At 39.9% G+C, this 20,238-nt stretch overlaps 1 protein-coding gene across 1 annotated transcript in view; it reads right to left on the minus strand.

Moving 5' to 3' along the window:
• The window catches only part of FANCM (FA complementation group M), an 82,932-nt gene that overhangs the window by 10,989 nt on the left and 51,705 nt on the right, over positions 1-20,238 (minus strand). Inside the window, exons 15-18 of the mRNA XM_050897461.1 lie at positions 5,045-7,037; positions 928-1,007; positions 746-814; positions 72-203 (exon numbers count right to left, since the gene is read on the minus strand). Coding sequence (XP_050753418.1) covers positions 72-203; positions 746-814; positions 928-1,007; positions 5,045-7,037 — 2,274 coding nt within the window. The remainder of the gene's footprint in view (positions 1-71; positions 204-745; positions 815-927; positions 1,008-5,044; positions 7,038-20,238) is intronic.

Below are 20,238 nucleotides of genomic sequence, written 5' to 3' on the forward strand. Positions count from 1 at the left end.
TTGCAACTTCAATGCAAACTGCTCCAAATATGACCTTCGACGTCTTAAGAGAGACACGTAACATCACATACTTTGTAATTGCTCTTGACCTTTTGCCGTTTCGTACTTCTCAGCTGTTTTTTGTTATAGGCTGCGGAGCTGCTATTTGTGGTCCTTCTTGAGTTCTTGTGAAAATCCATGCTGTCATCACTGGACACGTCTGACTAGAGGAACATTTCACAAACACTTCAATAAATAAGACTAAAGCAAGCAAGATTTTAATTACACAGTCATCCTTCAACATCTGTTTTTTCAAGCAACACCTGATTTTTTGTGATCGATTTGCTATGGCAAAATAATGCAATAATGCTAATCATCTTATTAAATACAAAAGGAACAGAAAAATGTGTTCTTTGGAAGAAAAATCAGGTCAAATGTGACATGAATTTTTTTTTTTTTTTGATTCAAAGCTTTGTGGAAGAAAGGTTCTTTTACTGCCTTTCACAAAGGGAGAGGCTGCTCAGCTGTCCTGCCTATAACAATATTTCACTGCCAAACAACAACTACAAAGTCATTTTTGGAGACCTCAGGAAAGAATTGAAGGAAGGAAAGCAACTACATTCTAATATACCTTCGGTCAGATGGCATAAAATATTTTTAATAAGAACACTTGCCTACTGACTGGAGAAAGAGTAAATGTTTAAATATATACTCCGTAAATGAGTTTGCATTATTTTTCTTCTGTCTCACCAAAGCACTTACTAACCATGTTAAGTGGGTGTCGACGTTTTCTGATGGCACGAATCGGCGATTCAAAATCACTATCATTCATAACCTATGTAAACAGAAATAAGTATAATTGCAAAGAGGATTTTTGTTTTGGTGTTTGACTTGTCATTTTGCTTCTCTTGTCTTTTTTTTTTTCTTTTTTCTTTTTCTAAGACTCACATCAGGAGACTTCAAAACATTCTTTTTTTTCCTATTTTTTCTCTGGAAAACGATCTCTTCTTCACTCTCACTGCTGGTTCCTACAGAAAAAACAGTAAACAACATTCACAAAAAAATGCATTGTTCACAATACAATATTGCTATAAGTGAGCAATCAAAATCTGTCTCTCTTATGAAAGTACCTACAAAGGAGATTACTTATTGATCTGTGTGGCAAATATTGTTCTCTTTAGCCTTGTTAATCAAAATAAATAATCTCCAGCTGAGATGTACAATAAATCCCACTTCCCTGGAGAGTCTCTGAGTGGAAGTGATTACCCCAGGCAGTACAGGTACAGAAAAAGGGAGGTGAAAAAATGAAACCATGAGAAGAAGCCCTTAGAAGTTGAGTAAGAGTTACACTTCTGGAAGTATTTTGTAATACGTATCCCTTTGGGTGCACCGAAACCAAACCAGAACTCACTAAAAAGTCCTCTTTCCAATTCTTTTTCAAACAACTGCAGCCTTTTTTTGTTTTTAAAAAGGACTGCCTTTATGAACTACAAGATCTTCCTTCACATTCGGCATGACAAAGCACCAATTCTGAGAGAGACAGCCTGGACTCAGTGCAACAGGTACGCTGCCTATTGTAACACCCTTCCTACCCCAAAGCAGGCTCGACATTAACTGCAGCTACGGCATTCTGGCTTATTTTTCCCTCTGTTTCTTTGGGAGTATGGCAGGATAGGGTGGGACGGAGAGTTGGTTCTGACTAAATCACTCAAAGGTTTGAATTTCTTTAAGGAAAAGCACAAAATCCCCAAACATTCCATTTCTAAAATAACATATTTAAGTACCAATAACTATCATTTCAACAACACACACTGGCTGGGGAGGTTTTCAAGACCCGACTGGACAAAGCCCTTAACAACCTGATCCAGGTTCAGTATTAACCCTGCAATTCTAAAACAGCAATTTGTTTCTTTTTGTGGCTTTGTTTTTGGGGTTGGGGGGGGGGGGGGGGGTTGGGGGGGCGGGAGAGGGGTGCTATTATTTTTTATTAAATAATTACAATTTCTGAATTCAGCAAACTAACATATCAGTTTGAAGGTGTGATGATTCAGGAAGAAAGATGGCATTCAACAATCAAGCATTTCAGAAAATATGATGACTATCCGACAAATTCAAAGAGAAGGAAAAAAAGATGCTTTAACCACCAAAAGGGCTGTTTATGCTTTGTTTCAATGTTTAAGGACAGTAAGAAAACCATTCAGAAAAAACTCAATGTGCCCTATGAATCCCACCGAGTACTACTAAGCCTGAATTATTCTGAAAGTAATTCAAGGTTATTCAGAGATAAATACAACAAAGGGTGTAAATATGACCTGTAAGTGACCTACGAGTGAAGAATTATAGTCATGTATATATTGGCAATATCTGAATACGACATATTTTTTTATGGCATATTGGTCCTAAACCAGAAAAAGACAGAAGGAGAGAGAGAAGGGAGGAAATAAAAATAGAACAGAGCCTACAAACAGTCAATATTTTTAAGACAAATCAGGTTTGTGCTGAAGTTAGAATCAGAAAATTTTAAATACAAGTCAGTTGTCATGCAACTAAACTGAAAGAAATCCATCAGTAGAGTTTCTATTCCTCAGGACAATGATAGGAAAATATGAAGGCATGGATTCAGGAATCACTTCCTGAAAGCTCAGGAGCGATGCATCCCAACAAAGAGGAAATCAGGCAAAAACGCCCAGAGGCCTGCATGGATGAACAAGGAGCTCCTGGACAAACTCAAACACAAAAAGGAGGCCTACAGAGGCTGGAAGCAAGGACAGGCGGCCTGGGAGGAAGACAGAGAAATTGTCCGAGCAGCCAGGGATCAGGTTAGGGAAGCCAAAGCCCTGATGGAATTAAATCTGGCCAGGGACATCAAAGGCAACAAGAAAAGCTTCTACAGGTACATGGGTGATAAAAGGAAGACTAGGGAAAATGCGGGCCCTCTCCGGAAGGAAATGGGAGACCTGGTTACCCGGGACATGGAGAAGGCTGAGGTACTCAATGACTTTTTTGCCCCAGTCTTCACCGGCAAGTGCTCCAGCCACACCGCCCAAGTCGCAGAAGGCAAAGGCAGGGACTGGGAGAATGAAGAACTGCCCACCGTAGGAGAAGATCAGGTTCAAGACCATCTGAGGAACCTGAAGGTGCACAAGTCCATGGGACCTGATGAGATGCATCCACGGGTCCCGAGGAACCTGGTGGATGAAGTGGCTAAGCCACTATCCATCGTATTTGAGAAGTCGTGGCAGGCCGGGGAAGTTCCCACTGACTGGAAAAGGGGAAACATAACCCCCACTTTTAAAACGGGAAAAAAGGAAGACCCGGGGAACTACAGGCCAGTCAGTCTCACCTCTGTGCCCGGCAAGATCATGGAGCAGATCCTCCTGGAAACTATGCTAAGGCACATGGAAAACAAGGAAGTGATCGGTGACAGCCAACATGGCTCCATTACAGGCAAATGACGCCTGACAAACTTGGTGGCCTTCTGCGACGGGGTTACAGCATTGGTGGATAAGGGAAGAGCGACTGATGTCATCTACCTGGACTTGTGCAAAGCATTTGACACTGTCCCACGCAACATCCTCGTCTCTAAATTGGAGACACATGGATTTGATGGATGGACCACTCAGTGGATAAGAAATTGGCTGGATGGTCGCCCTCAAAGAGTTGCGGTCAACAGCTCAATGTCCAAGTGGACAGCAGTGACGAGTGGCATTCCTCAGGGGTCGGTATTGGGACCGGCGCTGTTTAACATCTTTGTCAGTGACAGGGAGAGTGGGATTGAGTGCACCCTCAGCAAGTTTGCCAACAACACCAAGCTGTGTGGTGTGGTCGACACGCTGGAGGGAAGGGATGCCATCCAGAGGGACCTCGACAGGCTTGAGAGGTGGGCCCCTGCGAACCTCAAGAAGTTCAACAAGGCCAAGTGCAAGGTCCTGCACATGGGTTGGGGCAATCCCGAGCACAAATACAGGCTGGGTGGAGAATGGATTGAGAGCAGCCCTGAGGAGAAGGCCTTGGGGGTGTTGGCTGACAAGAAGCTCAACATGACCTGGCAATGTGCACTTGCAGCCCCGAAAGCCAACCATATCCTGGGCTGCAACACAAGAAGTGTGGCCAGCAGGTCAAGGGAGGGGATTCTCCCCCTCTACTCTGCTCTCGTGAGACCCCACCTGGAGTCCTGCGTTGAGCTCTGGGGCCTCCAACATAAGGAGGACATGGACCTGTTGGAGCGAGTCCAGAGGAGGCCACAAAGATGATCAGAGGGCTGGAGCTCCTCTCCTGTGAAGACAGGCTGAGAGAGTTGGGGTTGTTCAGCCTGGAGAAGAGAAGGCTCTGGGGAGACCTTGTTGCAGCCTTCCAGGACCTAAAGGGCCCTACAAGAAAGCTGGAGAGGGACTTTTTACAAGGGCATGTAGGGATAGGACGAGGGGTAATGGCTTTAAACTGAAAGAGGGCAGATTTAGATTAGATGTAAGGAAGAAGTTCTTGACTGTGAGGGTGGTGAGGCACTGGCACAGGTTGCCCAGAGAGGCTGTGGATGCCCCCTCCCTGGAAGCGTTCAAAGCCAGGTTGGATGGGGCTTTGAGCAACCTGGTCTAGTGGAAGGTGTCCCTGCCCATGGCAGGGGGGTTGGAACTAGGTGAGCTTTAAGGTCCCTTCCAACCCAAACCATTCTGTGATTCTATGACTCTAAGTGCAATAGATCCAGATGATTAGGAATCAGATACTGAGAAGATTAAGAAAGGGCTTTAAAGGCAGCTCTAGCTCACACAGTTATGTCTCACATGGTTGCACTGTTAGCACTTGAAGAGATATGAGAGGTTTAATTCTGAATACTTCCTCCAATATACATGCATGCATTTCAGCCTCAAATAGCTAAGCTCGTATGCAGGGTTAAGATTCTGGAAAGTTTCCTTATTGACCCAACTTCTAGTATTACAACCATTATTCCCTTTTCCTTTCAGCCTTCCCACCTATAGTCATAAAACCAAATTGAGGATCCAAAAGATACTGGATTCCATTTGCTTAACATAAAGGTATTAACGAACCGTACCACTGAAATCCCTACCTTCAGCAGGAGACACACGTGAACTATGAAGGTTGGTGTCTTCAAGGTTTTCAGTTCTTCCTAGAGGGGAATCAAGTGCATCCATGGCTGAACTCCCAAAGTTCCGCCTACGCGGGCTTTTATTTACTTTATCTGTAAGAGGCACCTCTGGAATTTCCTTCCTGGCACTAGAGGAGACATTCATAGGAATTCTTCTGATAGCTTCAATATTCATAACCTTTCTACTTGTTGGGGTAGAAAGTGCAGAAGCCAAAGCTTCAGGTGATCCACTTCTGGTTCTTCTGTCTCCTGACTTCAAGAAAGGCACTGCAGTGGTAGCATCCTCAGTCCCTTCTCTATCATTCATGCTCCTGCTCCGGAATGGCAATGGTGTGGAAATGTCTCTGCTCTCAAGACTTTTGCAATCCCGTTTTGGTGATGTTTCAAGTCTGGAGCTATCATTCAGAAATTTTTTTTTATCTTCAGTGGATTTAACATCTGCGTGACTCCCCGAGGCACCGTTTAATTTGCTGGTATCATTAGTATTTATATTTTCTTCAAAGATTTCGTTCTCATACTCTTCGATGGAAAATCCCAGCTCAAAGTTAACAGAAAACAGTTCTTGAGAACAGTCATAAAGATCATCGTTATCCAGAAACTGCTCGGTCACACTAACATCACCTGACATTTCCGTGGTTGTGGTTTTACTGCTTATTGGCTGCTCCTTGCAGGTTTTGTCAGCGTTCACGCAGCACACCTCTGAAGTAAACCACTCGGAGCCTCGCTCTGCAACTGGCCTAATAACACTCTCGCCTGAATCCGACCTGACTAAATGCTTATTGCTCACAGAAAAACTTCTATTATTTGTGTCATAAATGTGTTCATCTTCAAATAAATGTTTACTCTTCTCTTCATCAATAATCACATTTTTCTTGTTAATTTCAAGATCTTCTTTATCTTTTTGAATGAAATACTTATTTGAAGGATTCTTTGTCAGAGTGCGATTTATTGTTGGAGTTTTCTTTTGAATTTCAGTGAATTCTTCATTGTCAAACAGACTATCAAAGCTGTCATTCCAGTGAAGTTCCTCTTTAGCTTTAACAACAGCAGTCTCAGAAGATGATATGGTTTTTGAAAAACAGGTACTTACAGAAGCACACAATTCACTGGTGACTCTCAGTTCAGGATTTTCAAAGAGCTGCAGCGAACAATCAACTTCTGAGGATGCAGGAAAGACTTTGTCCTGCAGTGTCTCTGAATAACTATCAGAAATAACTTTTTGAAAAGGACATATTGTTTCTTCCTTTCTCATCATGTTTTCAAAATCATAAAGTTTATTCAAAGAGGGAGGAGATTGTGATAAAAGGCTTTTCACATGGGAAAATACTTGTTTTAACCAAGAGGGCTCCTCAGATGGTCTCACAAGCGCAAATGAATCCACATATGATTCAGGAAGATAAAATAAGTCAGAGGACACAGGTGATTTCTCAACTGTGAAGCTACTATAACCTGAATCTGCATGGTGCGTCTCCAGGGACCTACAAGCTTTATCTACAGTTTTGTGTTCCTTTATTGCTGCACTTTCATGAATTATAGTACTTTCACTGTTGTCGCATAGGTCAATACATTCATTTAAGTCAAATGTCACCTGTAGTTCCTCATCCTTTTGACTGCCCTGGTCAGTATTTTCAACCAGAGCAAGCCTTCTTGCTGAACAAGAAGCTGAAGTATTAGTATGTGTAGGCAACACAGGCACTTCCAAATTTAATCCGGGAGTTCTTTTGGGAGACTTCGATTTTGTTATTTTAAACGTGGTAAAGAATTCACTCCCAGTATCATTTGTATCAGGTAAAAATGGTTTCACTTTTGATCTGTGTGCCATGTCTTTTCTAGATGAGTGTGCTTTCTGATCAAATGTGGAGTTTGTCACGGAAAGATGACTTTTATTCCTTTGAACATTAACGTCTTCAATACGTAAGTGAGGCTGAATCTCCAGTTCATAGCTGCAATCTCCCTGGTGACAAACACAGTGTAATATTTACTATAAATACATACAGGCTTACAAGTACTTGTCGTAAGGATATTTAAAACAAGTGACAAAGGTTTCCATACTCCTAAAGGTTATTGAGGGTGGGGGGGAAGGAAAGCGCCTTGCATTTAAGGTCACAACTTTCAAACAAAACGTTTGCTGGCAGCAACTGCAAATCCATGCTTGGGTAGTCAAACCTGAATGTTTTAGAAAGACCAAAAGATACTGTGCATAAATAAAGATGTCATTTAACAGAGCACCAACGCACAATATTCTGCACTGAGCATCTGTGTCATGCAGTTAAGATGGAGTTCTCAGAACATTAACAGCAAGCAACTTCATTTTGCTAATTAAATGTGCAAGGCATTATGTCCTCAGACAGGCTAATGCTTACAGACTGTAGTTCTGGGAGGACCAGCAAATTGAGAAAGGTGCTGTGAGCAGAAGAAATCCTTATTCGAGCGTAAGTGAGCCTAGAGTTCTCTGTTCTCTTTGTACTAACATTTGTAATTTGGCTATTGCCATTGATAGCACATTAAGAACTTCTCACTTACATACTCTGAACTTTTTTTTTTCCCCCCACAGATGCTTATTAAGCTTCTGTTCAAAAAGGCACTGACCTAGGCAACGAACTCTTAAAAATACACTTGAAAAAAGCACAAAAGACTTTGACATCACTCTCAGGTATCTATACGAGGACTGCCTGGATTGAAAAGCTGTTTATTTATTGTCCTTCTCGCTCTCTCTTTTAAACTAAGATTTCAAAATTAAGGCATGCAATCTCCAACAGGAACAGTAAGGGTCAAATGAGGCTCTGAAAGCAATGGTTTGAAACACTCCTTCAAAGTTCAAACTTGTTTCACTAATGAAAAATAAAAATGAGGATGTAAGCTCTAAACAGAAGGTAAAATTATTTTTTGGCAGTTCAGTCACATGAATCTGTAGACTCATTAATCCCTGAAATTAAACAAGGTACCTTTATCGAATAGTGGGTGATAAAACTGACTTTTACAATAAGAGGTTACCTGCTTCCTATACAAGTAACATTCTCCAAAAGTCTTACCATATAGAAGTAGGAAAAAAAATAAGGTCCTCGTAATCATAACCTCCTGAACCCTCCTCACTGTCCCACAAGAATATTATTAGAGCAGTTCTACTTCAGCTTGTGCTAGCCATGCTGATATTCACTATTCAAACTCCCATATCTGTATCTTCCAGTAGCATCCCATCCTTCTCTAGGTCTTCACAAGCTAGACCCTTCACACTCTATCATATGTACCCAAGCAATGTGCAGACTCTTCTCCCATGGGCGTAACCCTTGGTTTTCACAGACAGAGAACAGGACTTCTCATTTCTTCAACACTTGGTCTCTCTTTAATTGAGTTGCTAAGAAAGTTTCTAGAGCTGTTCTAACCAATGACGCTGTGACACCATCATCTTGATAAAACTGGGACCACTGGGGCATCTCTTCCAAAAGAGATTGTGAAGAAATTAAACAGTCAGAGTTTCCACAGATGGTACACCTGGAGCTGCTGTTAAACAACCTTCTACTGCTAGACTCCTTACGGGAGCCAGAGTCGTCAATCATGGAAAATAACGTTTGAAAAATACTCTGGAAAGTCATTCTACCCCATTACACAAGGCAGAAATAACCATACCTAAAATTACTGCTGCCTGGCTTGTCTAAATGTATTCCTGAAAACAGGATTCGAAGATGCCTTCCATGCATTTGAAGACTGATCACATCCTAACACAGTTTTGGATCCTCTCTGGTTGCAGTAGATAAAGCATACTATTGAGTATTAACATTATTTTTTCACTCTCAGTAATAATAATAATAAAATCGATACTTAGATTTTATCACTAACGTCATACACACACCACAGAAGGAATGACATGCAGAATAAATAAGGAAGAATCTGTGCACAGGCTGTTTGGGATCAGGGGCACAGCTGGTTACAAATCCTGTTTACAGCAATGACACCTGTGTCTCAGCGACAACGTATGCAATTTCTATACAGTCAGCACAGTAGAGTGGTAGAGCAGGGGGAGGAAGTTCAATCGCTAGAGAGTCATCTCTAAAGGGCTGTGAAACACCTACTCCATTTGTCACTACAGATGATGTTACTCAGCTGCTACACACTTATTGCCTATGTTTAGGCTATCCATTTATAAACATATCCAAAGAGACTAAAAGTTAGGATTTTTTAAAAAGAGTCCCCAGACTATACAGGCTGACTTATAAGAAGTCTTAATACCAAAATAGTGAAGAAAACAATTACTATGAAAGGGTTAAAGGATGATTTTGATATGTGTAGGTTCTAAATAATTAGTTTCCCTCAACCTCAGTCAAAACACAGAATCAAGATATGGAAGTCTTTGTATGAAATCAAATAGTAACAACCAACAACCAACACGACCTGGTCCAATTAACTTCACAAATGTCATCTGAGGAGATTACACATTTGGTTGACAAGATAATGTGTTGATAATGATATGTTTAGATTTATGCAAGTAACGACTGAATGTTGCATAATATTTCAATTAAAATATCCAAGCATTATAAGAACACAATGTATATTAAATGGATTAAAGATTGATTAGCTGCCAAACCACTAAACCTTATTGAAACAGAAGTAGGTGATGCTCTTGCCCACCCAATACACTTCTAAGAGGCGCAGCACAGATCATTCTTGGCCCTATGTTCTGCATTTCTTAAGTAACCCAAAGTAAAGCAACCCAAAATTAAGCAAGCCTGCAGGAAGAGATGAGGGTTGTGAGTAGGTAAAAGGATAATTCAAATCACAACTGGACCAGAGGTAGAGCAGGTAAGAGCAAATCATTTATGTTTTCATATGGCCAAACACGAAGTTGTACGTTTAGGATGGTAAGAGGTAACAGAACCATATCATGTCATCCAAAGGACCCAAAGAAACTCAAGAATGAAGTTCCTGAATTGGTAATGGTGGTATGTAATCTCTTGCTTACATACCTCAGGAACTAGGAGGTAGCAAATGTGATGCCATTTTTTAACGGTCAGGGAGGAAGCTAATAGGTTCCTAACCTTATCTCCATACTGAATAAATTAATAGAAGCTGTAACAGATAATATAATTACTGGATGAGTCTTCTCCAGAAGTGTCAATATTGCTTTTGAAAACAAAAAAATCAGACCTTACAAACCCATTAGATTTCTTTGAAGAGACCAACAAGCAAAAACATTGAGATGCTCTCATGCATACCATCTTCCCAGCTTTCTGAAAGGCCTCCAAAAGTCCCTGCCAAAATCTTTAAAGAAATTTAAGCAGAGAGAGCAAAACAGGGAAGTTTCTTGCATGGATAAGTAACTGGGTACAACACAGAAAACTGGACGAGTGAGGAGTTGTTACACTGAAGAACTTCATTAGGCCACTGCATATACCCATGATTATGTTCTAACTTAAAAAAAAGAAAAAAGAAAAAAAAAAAAGGTCTAGCAGAACTACTGTCTGTCAGGACAACAGTCCAGAAGACAAATTTAGCATCTAGGACAAACTTTAGTAACCTAATTTCAGGCTTACATGGAGTTACATAACTGTTCTAGTTCAACTCAGTCATTCAAAATACTTTCTCCCAACAAAATACTTTCTCCCAGTGAGTCTATTTAATACTGATGGAGTGAAAGGACAGAATTATAATTATCACATTTTAGCCTGAGTGTGTACAACTTGCAGAATCTTGAATTATCTGATCAGCTCTTCTATAACCTAGTAAGCTCCAGTGCGTACCAGCTACTCAGTAAATAGGTCATGCAGGAGTAGAAAAATAGGCATATCTCTTACATTGTTGTACTAAATCAATGACCTTGCTTAGAATTACTGATTCAGTTTAAAAAGCAATAGGTTTTTTAATATAGAAAATAAAAAGGAAAAAGTAAACTTAAGATATTAAAATTTTCATTTTTAGTACATAAATACACGTATAAATACACACATAGACACACACTCTGTTTTCTAGCATTTAAATTTAAGGCATCTACTATCAAAATTAAAATTAACCTCTCTCTCCTCATAAGCTGCTTTGGATGTACATTTTCTAATGAGATTCAGATGTCTGCCAAAACCTTTCTGATTTTGCTATTTAAAAATGAAAAGATAAGTCTGTGAACAGATACAATATAGATTTTAACAATCATAACTTCTTTAATCGAAAGCTTGATTGAAACAGAGGTAAAAGCAGCATGGACAACTGGCATTTAAGTCTTTCCTGCCACAAACCAGAACCTATTTTCAGAACAGTTTTTTGGTTAGATCTAGGGAAGAAAGGCTTTTGGATTTTCAGCTTTCATACTGAGAGTTAAATCCCGTGGAGTGAACACTGCCAATATAGTTAGTCACATGAGAATACTTTCCAGTTAACTTATGCTTTAGCATGAATAGTAACAAAAATTAGAACAGTAAGGCTGGTGGTTTTCACACAGTATTTTGCATGAGTAGGTACAGCAGATATTCCAATGTATTCGAATGACAAGCGGTTACAATTTTCTCCTTGTAGGTGATCAGTTGGTCCCTTAATACTCTAGGGAAAAACTTTGCCTTTACCCTTACACACAGTCCTCAACACTCGGAAGACACTCTTTCGTGTATTCTGGACAACAAAATGCTGTGCCTCAAATGCTCTCAGCCATGACCATTCTCCCCCACTCCCCACAAACATTTTTTTAAGGTTTACAAATATCTCCTAGGCTATATTTATTGCTTTTAATATATTGGATATGTTAACACACACTTGCTGGGGAAGCTAAACTGCACTTCAATTGCAATGGAAGACTTCTGGAGAACAGCGAAGTCCAAGCATGCAGTCCTCTTCCAGCTCCTCTCATTCCTACAAAGAGAGCTTCTGCCTTTCAGGTATCCTGCTCATCTGCTTGACAAACCGGGTTGTAGGCAGTAAAATATTATGTTCCCCCCTGAAATGGTTTAAGATAAAAGTGTGTACTATATAGTATTTATTAGTTCCCAGTAACAAGACTGAAGCACAAGAATGCAAGAGGACAAACACCCACAGCTGTCAGACAAAGGCTGCTTTAACCCAGTGTGTTGTATCGGACCAAGAATTGAGAAAAGTATAGAAATAAAGTAATTATAGAATGCTCCTTCCCCAAAACATGTCCATCTGCCCGCCTAGGCTACTTAATGTGAGCTTACACTGGCTAAAAATTACTTGTACACCAATGACCTTAAGGGCAGTGGATGAACTTTTATTATATACAAGATATGGGCATATGACATATTTTGACTATCCTACAATTTCTTCTGCTTTATTTTAGATTCCTTTCCTACTGATTTCTGAAATTCTAATCCCTTTTTTGAGTAATAGTGATCATTAAACTAATGTTTACACAGAAGTATCCAAAAAACTTTTTCCTGGCTAAGGCAGCTTTCTCCTTCATTCAACTTTGAACTTACTGGTACGGAATTTAATTCACCAACGTTTTAGATCTTGCTCACAGGCTAATTCTTTAGGAAATTTTGTAATTCTTTATGACCATCTTTTACTTTTATTACCAAAAATAATTTTTTACTGCTGTAAAAATGATCACTTTTCCAAACCATTTACAAATAGGTTAAACATTTTTGATGCTTATGTGATTTCACTGCTAACCTCCCTGCCATCTGAGTACAGGCCATTATTTATACCTTTCAGGAACTGGTTAATGAACAGAATAATCAATCCCTCCTATTCCATGATTGCTTAGTTTCCAGAAGAGACTCTAGGGGAAGGAACACCATCAAAAACTTTTTTTGGAAGTTCAAGTATATTTTATCAGATATAAAATATATTTAGTTATATTTAGTTTAGTATTTTAGTTAAAAATACATTTAGTTGATTCACGAAAGAAGCCCAAGGGACACAGAAACCACAATTTCCTTCTACAAAAGCTGTGATATTTCTCTTCCTAACGGTATCACGTTATTGACGTATCTACTAATTCTATTGCTTTTTTGCTTTCAGGCAGCTTGCCTGGAATGAATCACAAACTCTCTCTCATGCAGCCACCCGACAGCCTTCTTCAAAACCCAAGTCAGTGTCTGACACCTCCTACTCCTGAGACACCCAGGCTGATCTAAGCAGCTGGGAATTCTTGAAGAGCTACCATCTGCTCCTGCTTAGTAGCAATTGGCTACTATTCATTTATCTGCTTGTACTTATTTTGCTGATACTCTAATTTGAGAGAGCATCCGGCTATACAGCAAACAGCTACACAATAAAAACACTCAAAAGATCCCTAAAAAGAAAGATTTATTAGCAAAATACAGGGTATGTACCCTAGCAATTATGGGAACAGGTATCATTAAAGGGGCTACAGAGGCACGAGTGAATGTTCAAGAATATCAGAAGTGTCAGAAAATAAATCAATCTATGGTTTAGTAACTGCTTATTTTATAAAACTTTCTGGACAGAAGCGATAGCTAGTTAGTATTAGAGGTGTCTGACCTGGTACCTGCAGATCATTCTGTTATCTGACATCATAGATAGGTTAAAGCTGACATTTACTATTTCACTTCCTTAGTCTGGGATGTCCCCGTGCTAAGTATTGTAGAAATATACAGGGGGAGGGGGGAACCCACCACACTACAGGGAGATATACAGCAATGACCTGGATACCAATTACCGATATGTAATTTCCATGAAAATATGGATAGCAAAACATTTCCGAATTCCAGTGACCGTAATAATTTCCTAAGTTTACTGCATTTCCATGCAAATATTAAAAATACAAGCAGCAACAGATGTATCCAAGTGGATAGCAGGACTGTTGCATCTAAAAGCAGTTTTTCAACTATGGTAGCAGTTCAGTGTTCTAAATAAATGTGATTATATTGCACTGAACTTTGTCACCAGTGCACTACTCTATAATATTAAAAACAATTTTAAAATATTATCCCCTCTCAAAACATAAATAGTACCTTCAAAGACATTTGGTGTATAGTAGCTCCTGTAAGAGTTCCAAGACTATAAGAATGGATTGCCAGTTTACACTGGGCACACCTACTCTAAAAGTTTTGCAAATCAGTCTCCTGTAAGAGCTTAAGGAACGACCGACCGATTATTCACGTACCTAAATATTTTGACAGTTTGTGAAAAACAGCAAACAACTATTTTAAATCCAGAAACCTAAATGCAAAATTACTGTACACACACCTCTAAACAAATAAAATAACAATGGAACAAAACCAACAAAAGTCAACAGTAGCCAGAATCGATAGGTGCTCTACTACTCTACTGACAGCAGGGAGGGAGATCAGGAGTGCATACATTAGCAATAAACACCCCCAAAAGGCAGGCAGCTGTATACAATGGTGTTACATATACCATACCACAGAACACACATGAAGTTTCTCTTGTCTGTAGATTTAAGTTGGCAACCCTATATCACATACTTGATATTTTATTTGGTTTCCATAAGACGTAATATTATGGCACATTTTCCAGAAAACTGAGATCATTTAACTTTGGTGGAAAGAATATTTCTGGCTGATATGCCTGAACCTGTGGCACAAGGGCTATGGGAGGCTTTCATGCAGCACTGTACAGGAACATTGAGTCACCCCTAAACACAGTAGATACGCTATCTCAAATAAACGCAGCTAAGCCCTTCCATGTGCCACACAATCTGCCTAACCCCCTTGTCCCTCGCACATGGCTGACACCCCAAAATCCTTTGCCTAATCACTCTTACTCCTCTGTTCTCACTGTGAGCACAAAACCCCACAGGATCGTTAAAAACAGAAAGCACCTGCAATTAAAGGTCTGAACAACCTAAACCAGGTCTCAATTAGCGTTCAGACTCAAATCATTTGGCAACAAGATCAGAAGAATCACTATGGCACAAATAAACTATTTTAATTGGAGAGCTGAGATTCTTGGTCTTGCAGGTTCTCCCTGGCAGCCTTACCGTCTAAGAACAAAACAAACATCCTTCCACCTTCACGCTAGGAAGCGTGTTCCTATTGGGTTTTTCTGGAATAAAGAACAAGCCAGGCCACCTCTGCACAGCTTTCTTTTGAGAATCCCAAGACAGAGTATTTGCTTTGATTATCTGTTCTCTGCTGTTTAAGCCAGATTCAGTGCCCAAACAATAAATAGTGTCCCACAGTTCACGCCAGCAGTCCCACAGATGCATTAGTCTGCCTGTCATAAACGCTGTAACTAAACGTCATTTGCTGTCTTAAATTATTTGTTGCTGGCTGGGGAAGAAGTCTTGCAACATCTCAGATCAGGATTTTAACCAGAGACATGCTACTGGCAATGAGGGTCTGAAACAGAAATAAAACTATTTCATTGCCCTTATTTGAACCATATTTAACTTTGCATTCAGTGTCTCCTGGGAAAAAAAGTCACAGCTGGCTGGATACACTGTGTTTTCCCCCCAAAACACATCTGATTTAAAACTTCAAAATCATGGAAAGCCTTTTCAGGTTCTTTGGAATTTTAGGGTATCCTGGGAACATTTTCCCTGCTATCAGGCATTTCATCCGATGAATCCTTCAAGGCAGCCTAAGACAGATGATAAATGACAGATGATTTCACTGGCAGTTGTTCCAGGTTCATCTTCTAAACCCTGTCTCCCAGGGTGTTTGGTATCAGACATTACTTGACTGAAAAAGAGAGACAATGCTTCTAATGTGAGTCTTTGGGTTTTCTTTTGTCTTTCTAGGGAGACTAATGAATCTGACTGTAACTTCACACTGCCAACTTTGAAGTGGGAAACAGACACCCATAGTCATCCTACCACATTTGACAACATTATGACTTTTTAAAAATCATTAAGATTTGCCTACTCCCAGAAAAAAAAAAAAATGCACTTCCACTTCAATATTTCCTGTTACTTATCCTCAGAAACTTGGACAAATATTATTTCAATAAAAATGATTACTTTGCCCTGACCTTGTTTCCAAACAGTACAGTTTAATTTTCAAAAATGCTTAAGAGCTATTGAATTATTTTGCATAAGGACAACTTGATTTGTTACCATGTTACACAAAAAATCCCTGCTCATAGCTAGTAGAAAATCCAATCCCATCTGCCCAGTTCTCGTTGCTGTAGTAATAAAGCCACACGGGCATTAAAGGCTTTTCTGCAGTGGATGTGCCTGTCGCAGGGTTCATATTTGGGATTTCTTTTACGTTTTTATTTTCTTTTGATTGTGCCAACTTCTTCTCTAAGTTTTTAAGAGCATATAAATACAATATAAAAATCTTTTCCCCAAACATTTTCACTTCATCTATTTAAAAATATCTAAGCCTTTTAATTGACTTTTTTTAATCTATTGGGCAAAACACAACTGCATAGGAGGCTTCTTGGAATCATTGAATGAGTACAAGGAAAGGAAAACTATACATCAGTGAATTCCTGAGCTTTCTTCTATAATAGAAAACACCCATAAAAAACACACAAATACCTCCTGAGCTGGCTCGTATTAAGTTATTACTAATCTCCGAATGAGATTCTTCCCAAGAAATAATTAGTTTCATCAGAAACTTCCAGATCATTTGGTTATTCCTAGTAAAATAATGATTTGCCTGTTTTTATATTTTATCCCTCAGTAAGAAAATAATCAATAGAACTGTGGTTTGAAGTTCAATATCTTAGTTATTTAAGGAAATAGCTTTGACTTGTATTTGTCTTAAATCCCTCTGCTATTAAGAACTGTAAATTAACGTCAGACAGATTAGCAGTGGTATATTTGGCAATAGAATATTTATAGCAGGAACATGGATGCACAGTACATACATGCAAAAACCTTTGAATCGCTGCTAAAACAATTATTGTTTCCATCCACTTATTTTCATTTAAGACTAATATTTTAGGTAAATTTTTACAGGCTTAATTTCTGCTAAAGGTAGATTTCCCAGAGGCTGGAGTAATATTCCTTTATGCTATCCTACTGTTTAATAATAACGCTTCCTACAATTTCAAAACACATCTAAACACTATGGTAAAGCAAAGCTTCTGAAAGTTTAAACTTGCTATAGAAACCATCTTCACCAAGAATACCTAGGTCAAAGTAGTCTGTAAAACACCAAGCTTGAATTAAGACCATCCCAATCTGTGTGCTGTATATTGAGTATATGTAACGCACCTGGGGATACATTAATCCAGCCACAGCACAAGCACGCTGAACTAATGCAGGAGGCAGCAGCAGTCTTGTCCCTGAACTGCCTGTGCCTTGAGCAAGCACAATGCATCAGTGGGGTCTCACTGCGAAAATGGAGCAGGATACTAAACAGCGTTAAATTCAAATCTAGCAGAAACGCATGATTTTAAACCTCATGGTTTTCCCGATCTTATGCTGAACTGCTCATGAAAATACAGTGGCGAAAAACACGTGGAGTCGGTGGTGTACAGCCCTGCACTTGCAAACCCAGGCAGTTTTTTCAGTCGGTGGAATTTCACCTGCACAGCTACTTATACCTACACAGCATCACAGTCAGGAACACAGCCAAGACATACCCACCTATATAAACATGCCTTAGTAGGTGTGCAGAAGTTCAAAACATTGCCTACAAATCTCTAAATTTCTTTAATTTTGCTCTACTTTTGCATTTTTTAATTAGTATTTTCTTCTAAGAACAAGCACTCTACAATATGGAAAAAAAAAAAAAATCAGTGTAGTAGTTACTGACGAAGTAAACCAGCCATGCCTCCCCATAGGTCTGGCTATGGGGCAACGTGGCATAATCAGTTTTTGGCAAAGCTTGCTTAATTTTTGAAAGATCCTGATGTGAACAATTGTATATGCAATAATGTTGGGAATACTATGTCAAAAGGAAAATCTAAATGTGTAAAATTAGAATGCTACATGGATGTTATATTTATTCTAATGTTAAGTTTAAAGTACAAACTTGAAATCAAACTAGTAAGAAAACATTCAAGCATTCAAGAGAATATCCCAACAAGCATACAGAACGCATAGGGATGAAGAATTCAAGACTGCCTTTCAGGAAGATGTAACCAGCTTTGTGGGCAAGAGAAGTGCAGTGGATGTTGTTTACCTTGACTTTAGCAAGGCTTCTGACACAATCTCATAGCTAAACTCGTGAGATGTGGTTCGAATAACTAGACAATAAGGGTGGGTGGAAAACTGGCTGGACCACCATGATTAAAGTGTTTTGAGGACTGGTATGATGTCCAGCCAGTGGCTAGCTGCTAGGAGTGTTTCTCAGAGGTTTTTAAGTGTTTAACATTTTTATTACTGACCTTGACTACAGTACAGAGTGCACCTTCAGTAAGTTTGCAGATGATACCAGGTGAGGGGAAGCAGGTGATGTGCTTGAGGGCAGGGCTGCTGTCCAGAGGGTCCTCGATAGGATGACAGAAACCTCATGACAGAAAAATGAGACAGCAGTGTGCCCTTGTGGCAACAAAGACGATCGCACCCAGGCTCCATTAGCAAGACAGTCGCCAGCAGGGCAGGGGAAGTGATTATTCTCCTCTGTTCACCATCTGCGAGACCATATCTGGAGTGCTTAGTCTAGTTCTGGGTCCCCAGTACAAGAAATATCTCAGACTGGATCAAGTCCAGCAGAGGCAGCCAAAACTGTCACAGGGCTGGAGCACAAGGATGTACAAGGGAAGACAAGGGAACTCTGTTCAGTCTTAAGAAGAGATGTAAGAAAACATACCTTTATCTAGTGTAAAAGCAGAGGGAAGACAGAGCCAGGCTTCCTGGAGGTACGCTGAGGCCAGAGTTAACAGGCACAACATGAAACAAGGGAAATTTCGATTACATATTAGGAGAAATTTTTTCACCATGAGGGTGATCAAACGCTGAACCAGTGGCCCAGAGAAGCTGTGGGATTCCAGCCCTGGAGATCCTGAAGGCTTGACTTGTGAAGGCCCCAGCCACCTGATCTACATGGGCCCTGGACTGGACCAGAGAGCTCCACAGGTCCAAACTGAACTGTTCTATGGTAACAGTGATGGCCCTCAAAGCAGCATTCACTAACAGAAATGGTTTAGAAGAGAGCAATTTTTAAAAAAAATATTTTATACTGAAAGGTTCTTTGGTCTATTTACTGTATAATTATACCCATTTTTCTCTGTATGCGTTTTCTGATTCACAAGAATTGAAGCTGTAAGATGACTAAATTAGGACAAGATTTGTAGTAAAAGGAAACCAAAACCGCCTCCCACACACTCAGACATGCTCTCACATTAGCAATATGGAAGATTGTTCTCTTCCGAATTGCAAGACAAGTTTTTGCTGGCGTAATCTACCTGATGAGTAAGGACTGCCACAGCGCAGTGACTGCTCCAAGGCGATTCCACTGTAAAGATAACATACATCACTCACTTCCCTTCCCTTTGGTGAATTTCAGTGGGAATATATCCTGTCTTGGGAAGACCATCAGTGCCTTTCCAAGAAGTCAAGGATGACTTAAGAAAATATTAATAAAACTCACATACAAGAAATCACTGCCAGTGCTGACAAAAGAGATTAAGACACATTGCTTCTTTGCTTTTTGTGAAACAACTATGGCGAAGCTTCGATGTCCTTGAACCTTGACAATTTGGTTTAGATATAAGAAAGAGGCCAACAACCACTGACGTTTAAAAACTGGGTGTCAGTGCCCATTACAGCTTCTGCCTTGTCAACCTTGTCAGACATGGTCAGTTACTGCTAGTGCTTTGTTTTTCCCTAGAAGAATCCAACAGGGTGGAGTGATGTGTCATGTTGTAACCTCTCATATTCAGTGGAGTCATCAGAAGGTGTTTTCAGCATGCCAGTGACATCCAATTATGATTTCTCCTCTAACTGATGAGAAAGTTCAGCGTCTCCACCTATGACTAGTTAAGACAGATCAGAGAAAGCTTGCTGGAAATCAATCCAGGTAATGCCTGAAACTTTGAGCTGGGAGGCAGCTGAATGAGATAACAGGCAGTCCCAGTCTTTTGACTGAGAGTATTACCTACAATGTATCACGATTAAGCTGACATTTAGCTGTTAAATTAGAAATAGTGAAAGCCAACTGTGTATCACTAGTTATCAATCAATAGCTGTATCCCTTCTTTTCTGATGCAGATCTTCCAGCATTTTCCAAGACTCTGTTTGCAGACTGCAACGTGCTGTACGCAGGACTGCTCTGAAGTAGTTGGGGAGAGAGCTTGTGTGCTACGATGGCACGTGTCAGCATGATTTC

The sequence above is a fragment of the Gymnogyps californianus genome, chromosome 5 (genome assembly GCF_018139145.2).
Source record: "Gymnogyps californianus isolate 813 chromosome 5, ASM1813914v2, whole genome shotgun sequence".
Taxonomy (NCBI): domain Eukaryota; kingdom Metazoa; phylum Chordata; class Aves; order Accipitriformes; family Cathartidae; genus Gymnogyps; species Gymnogyps californianus.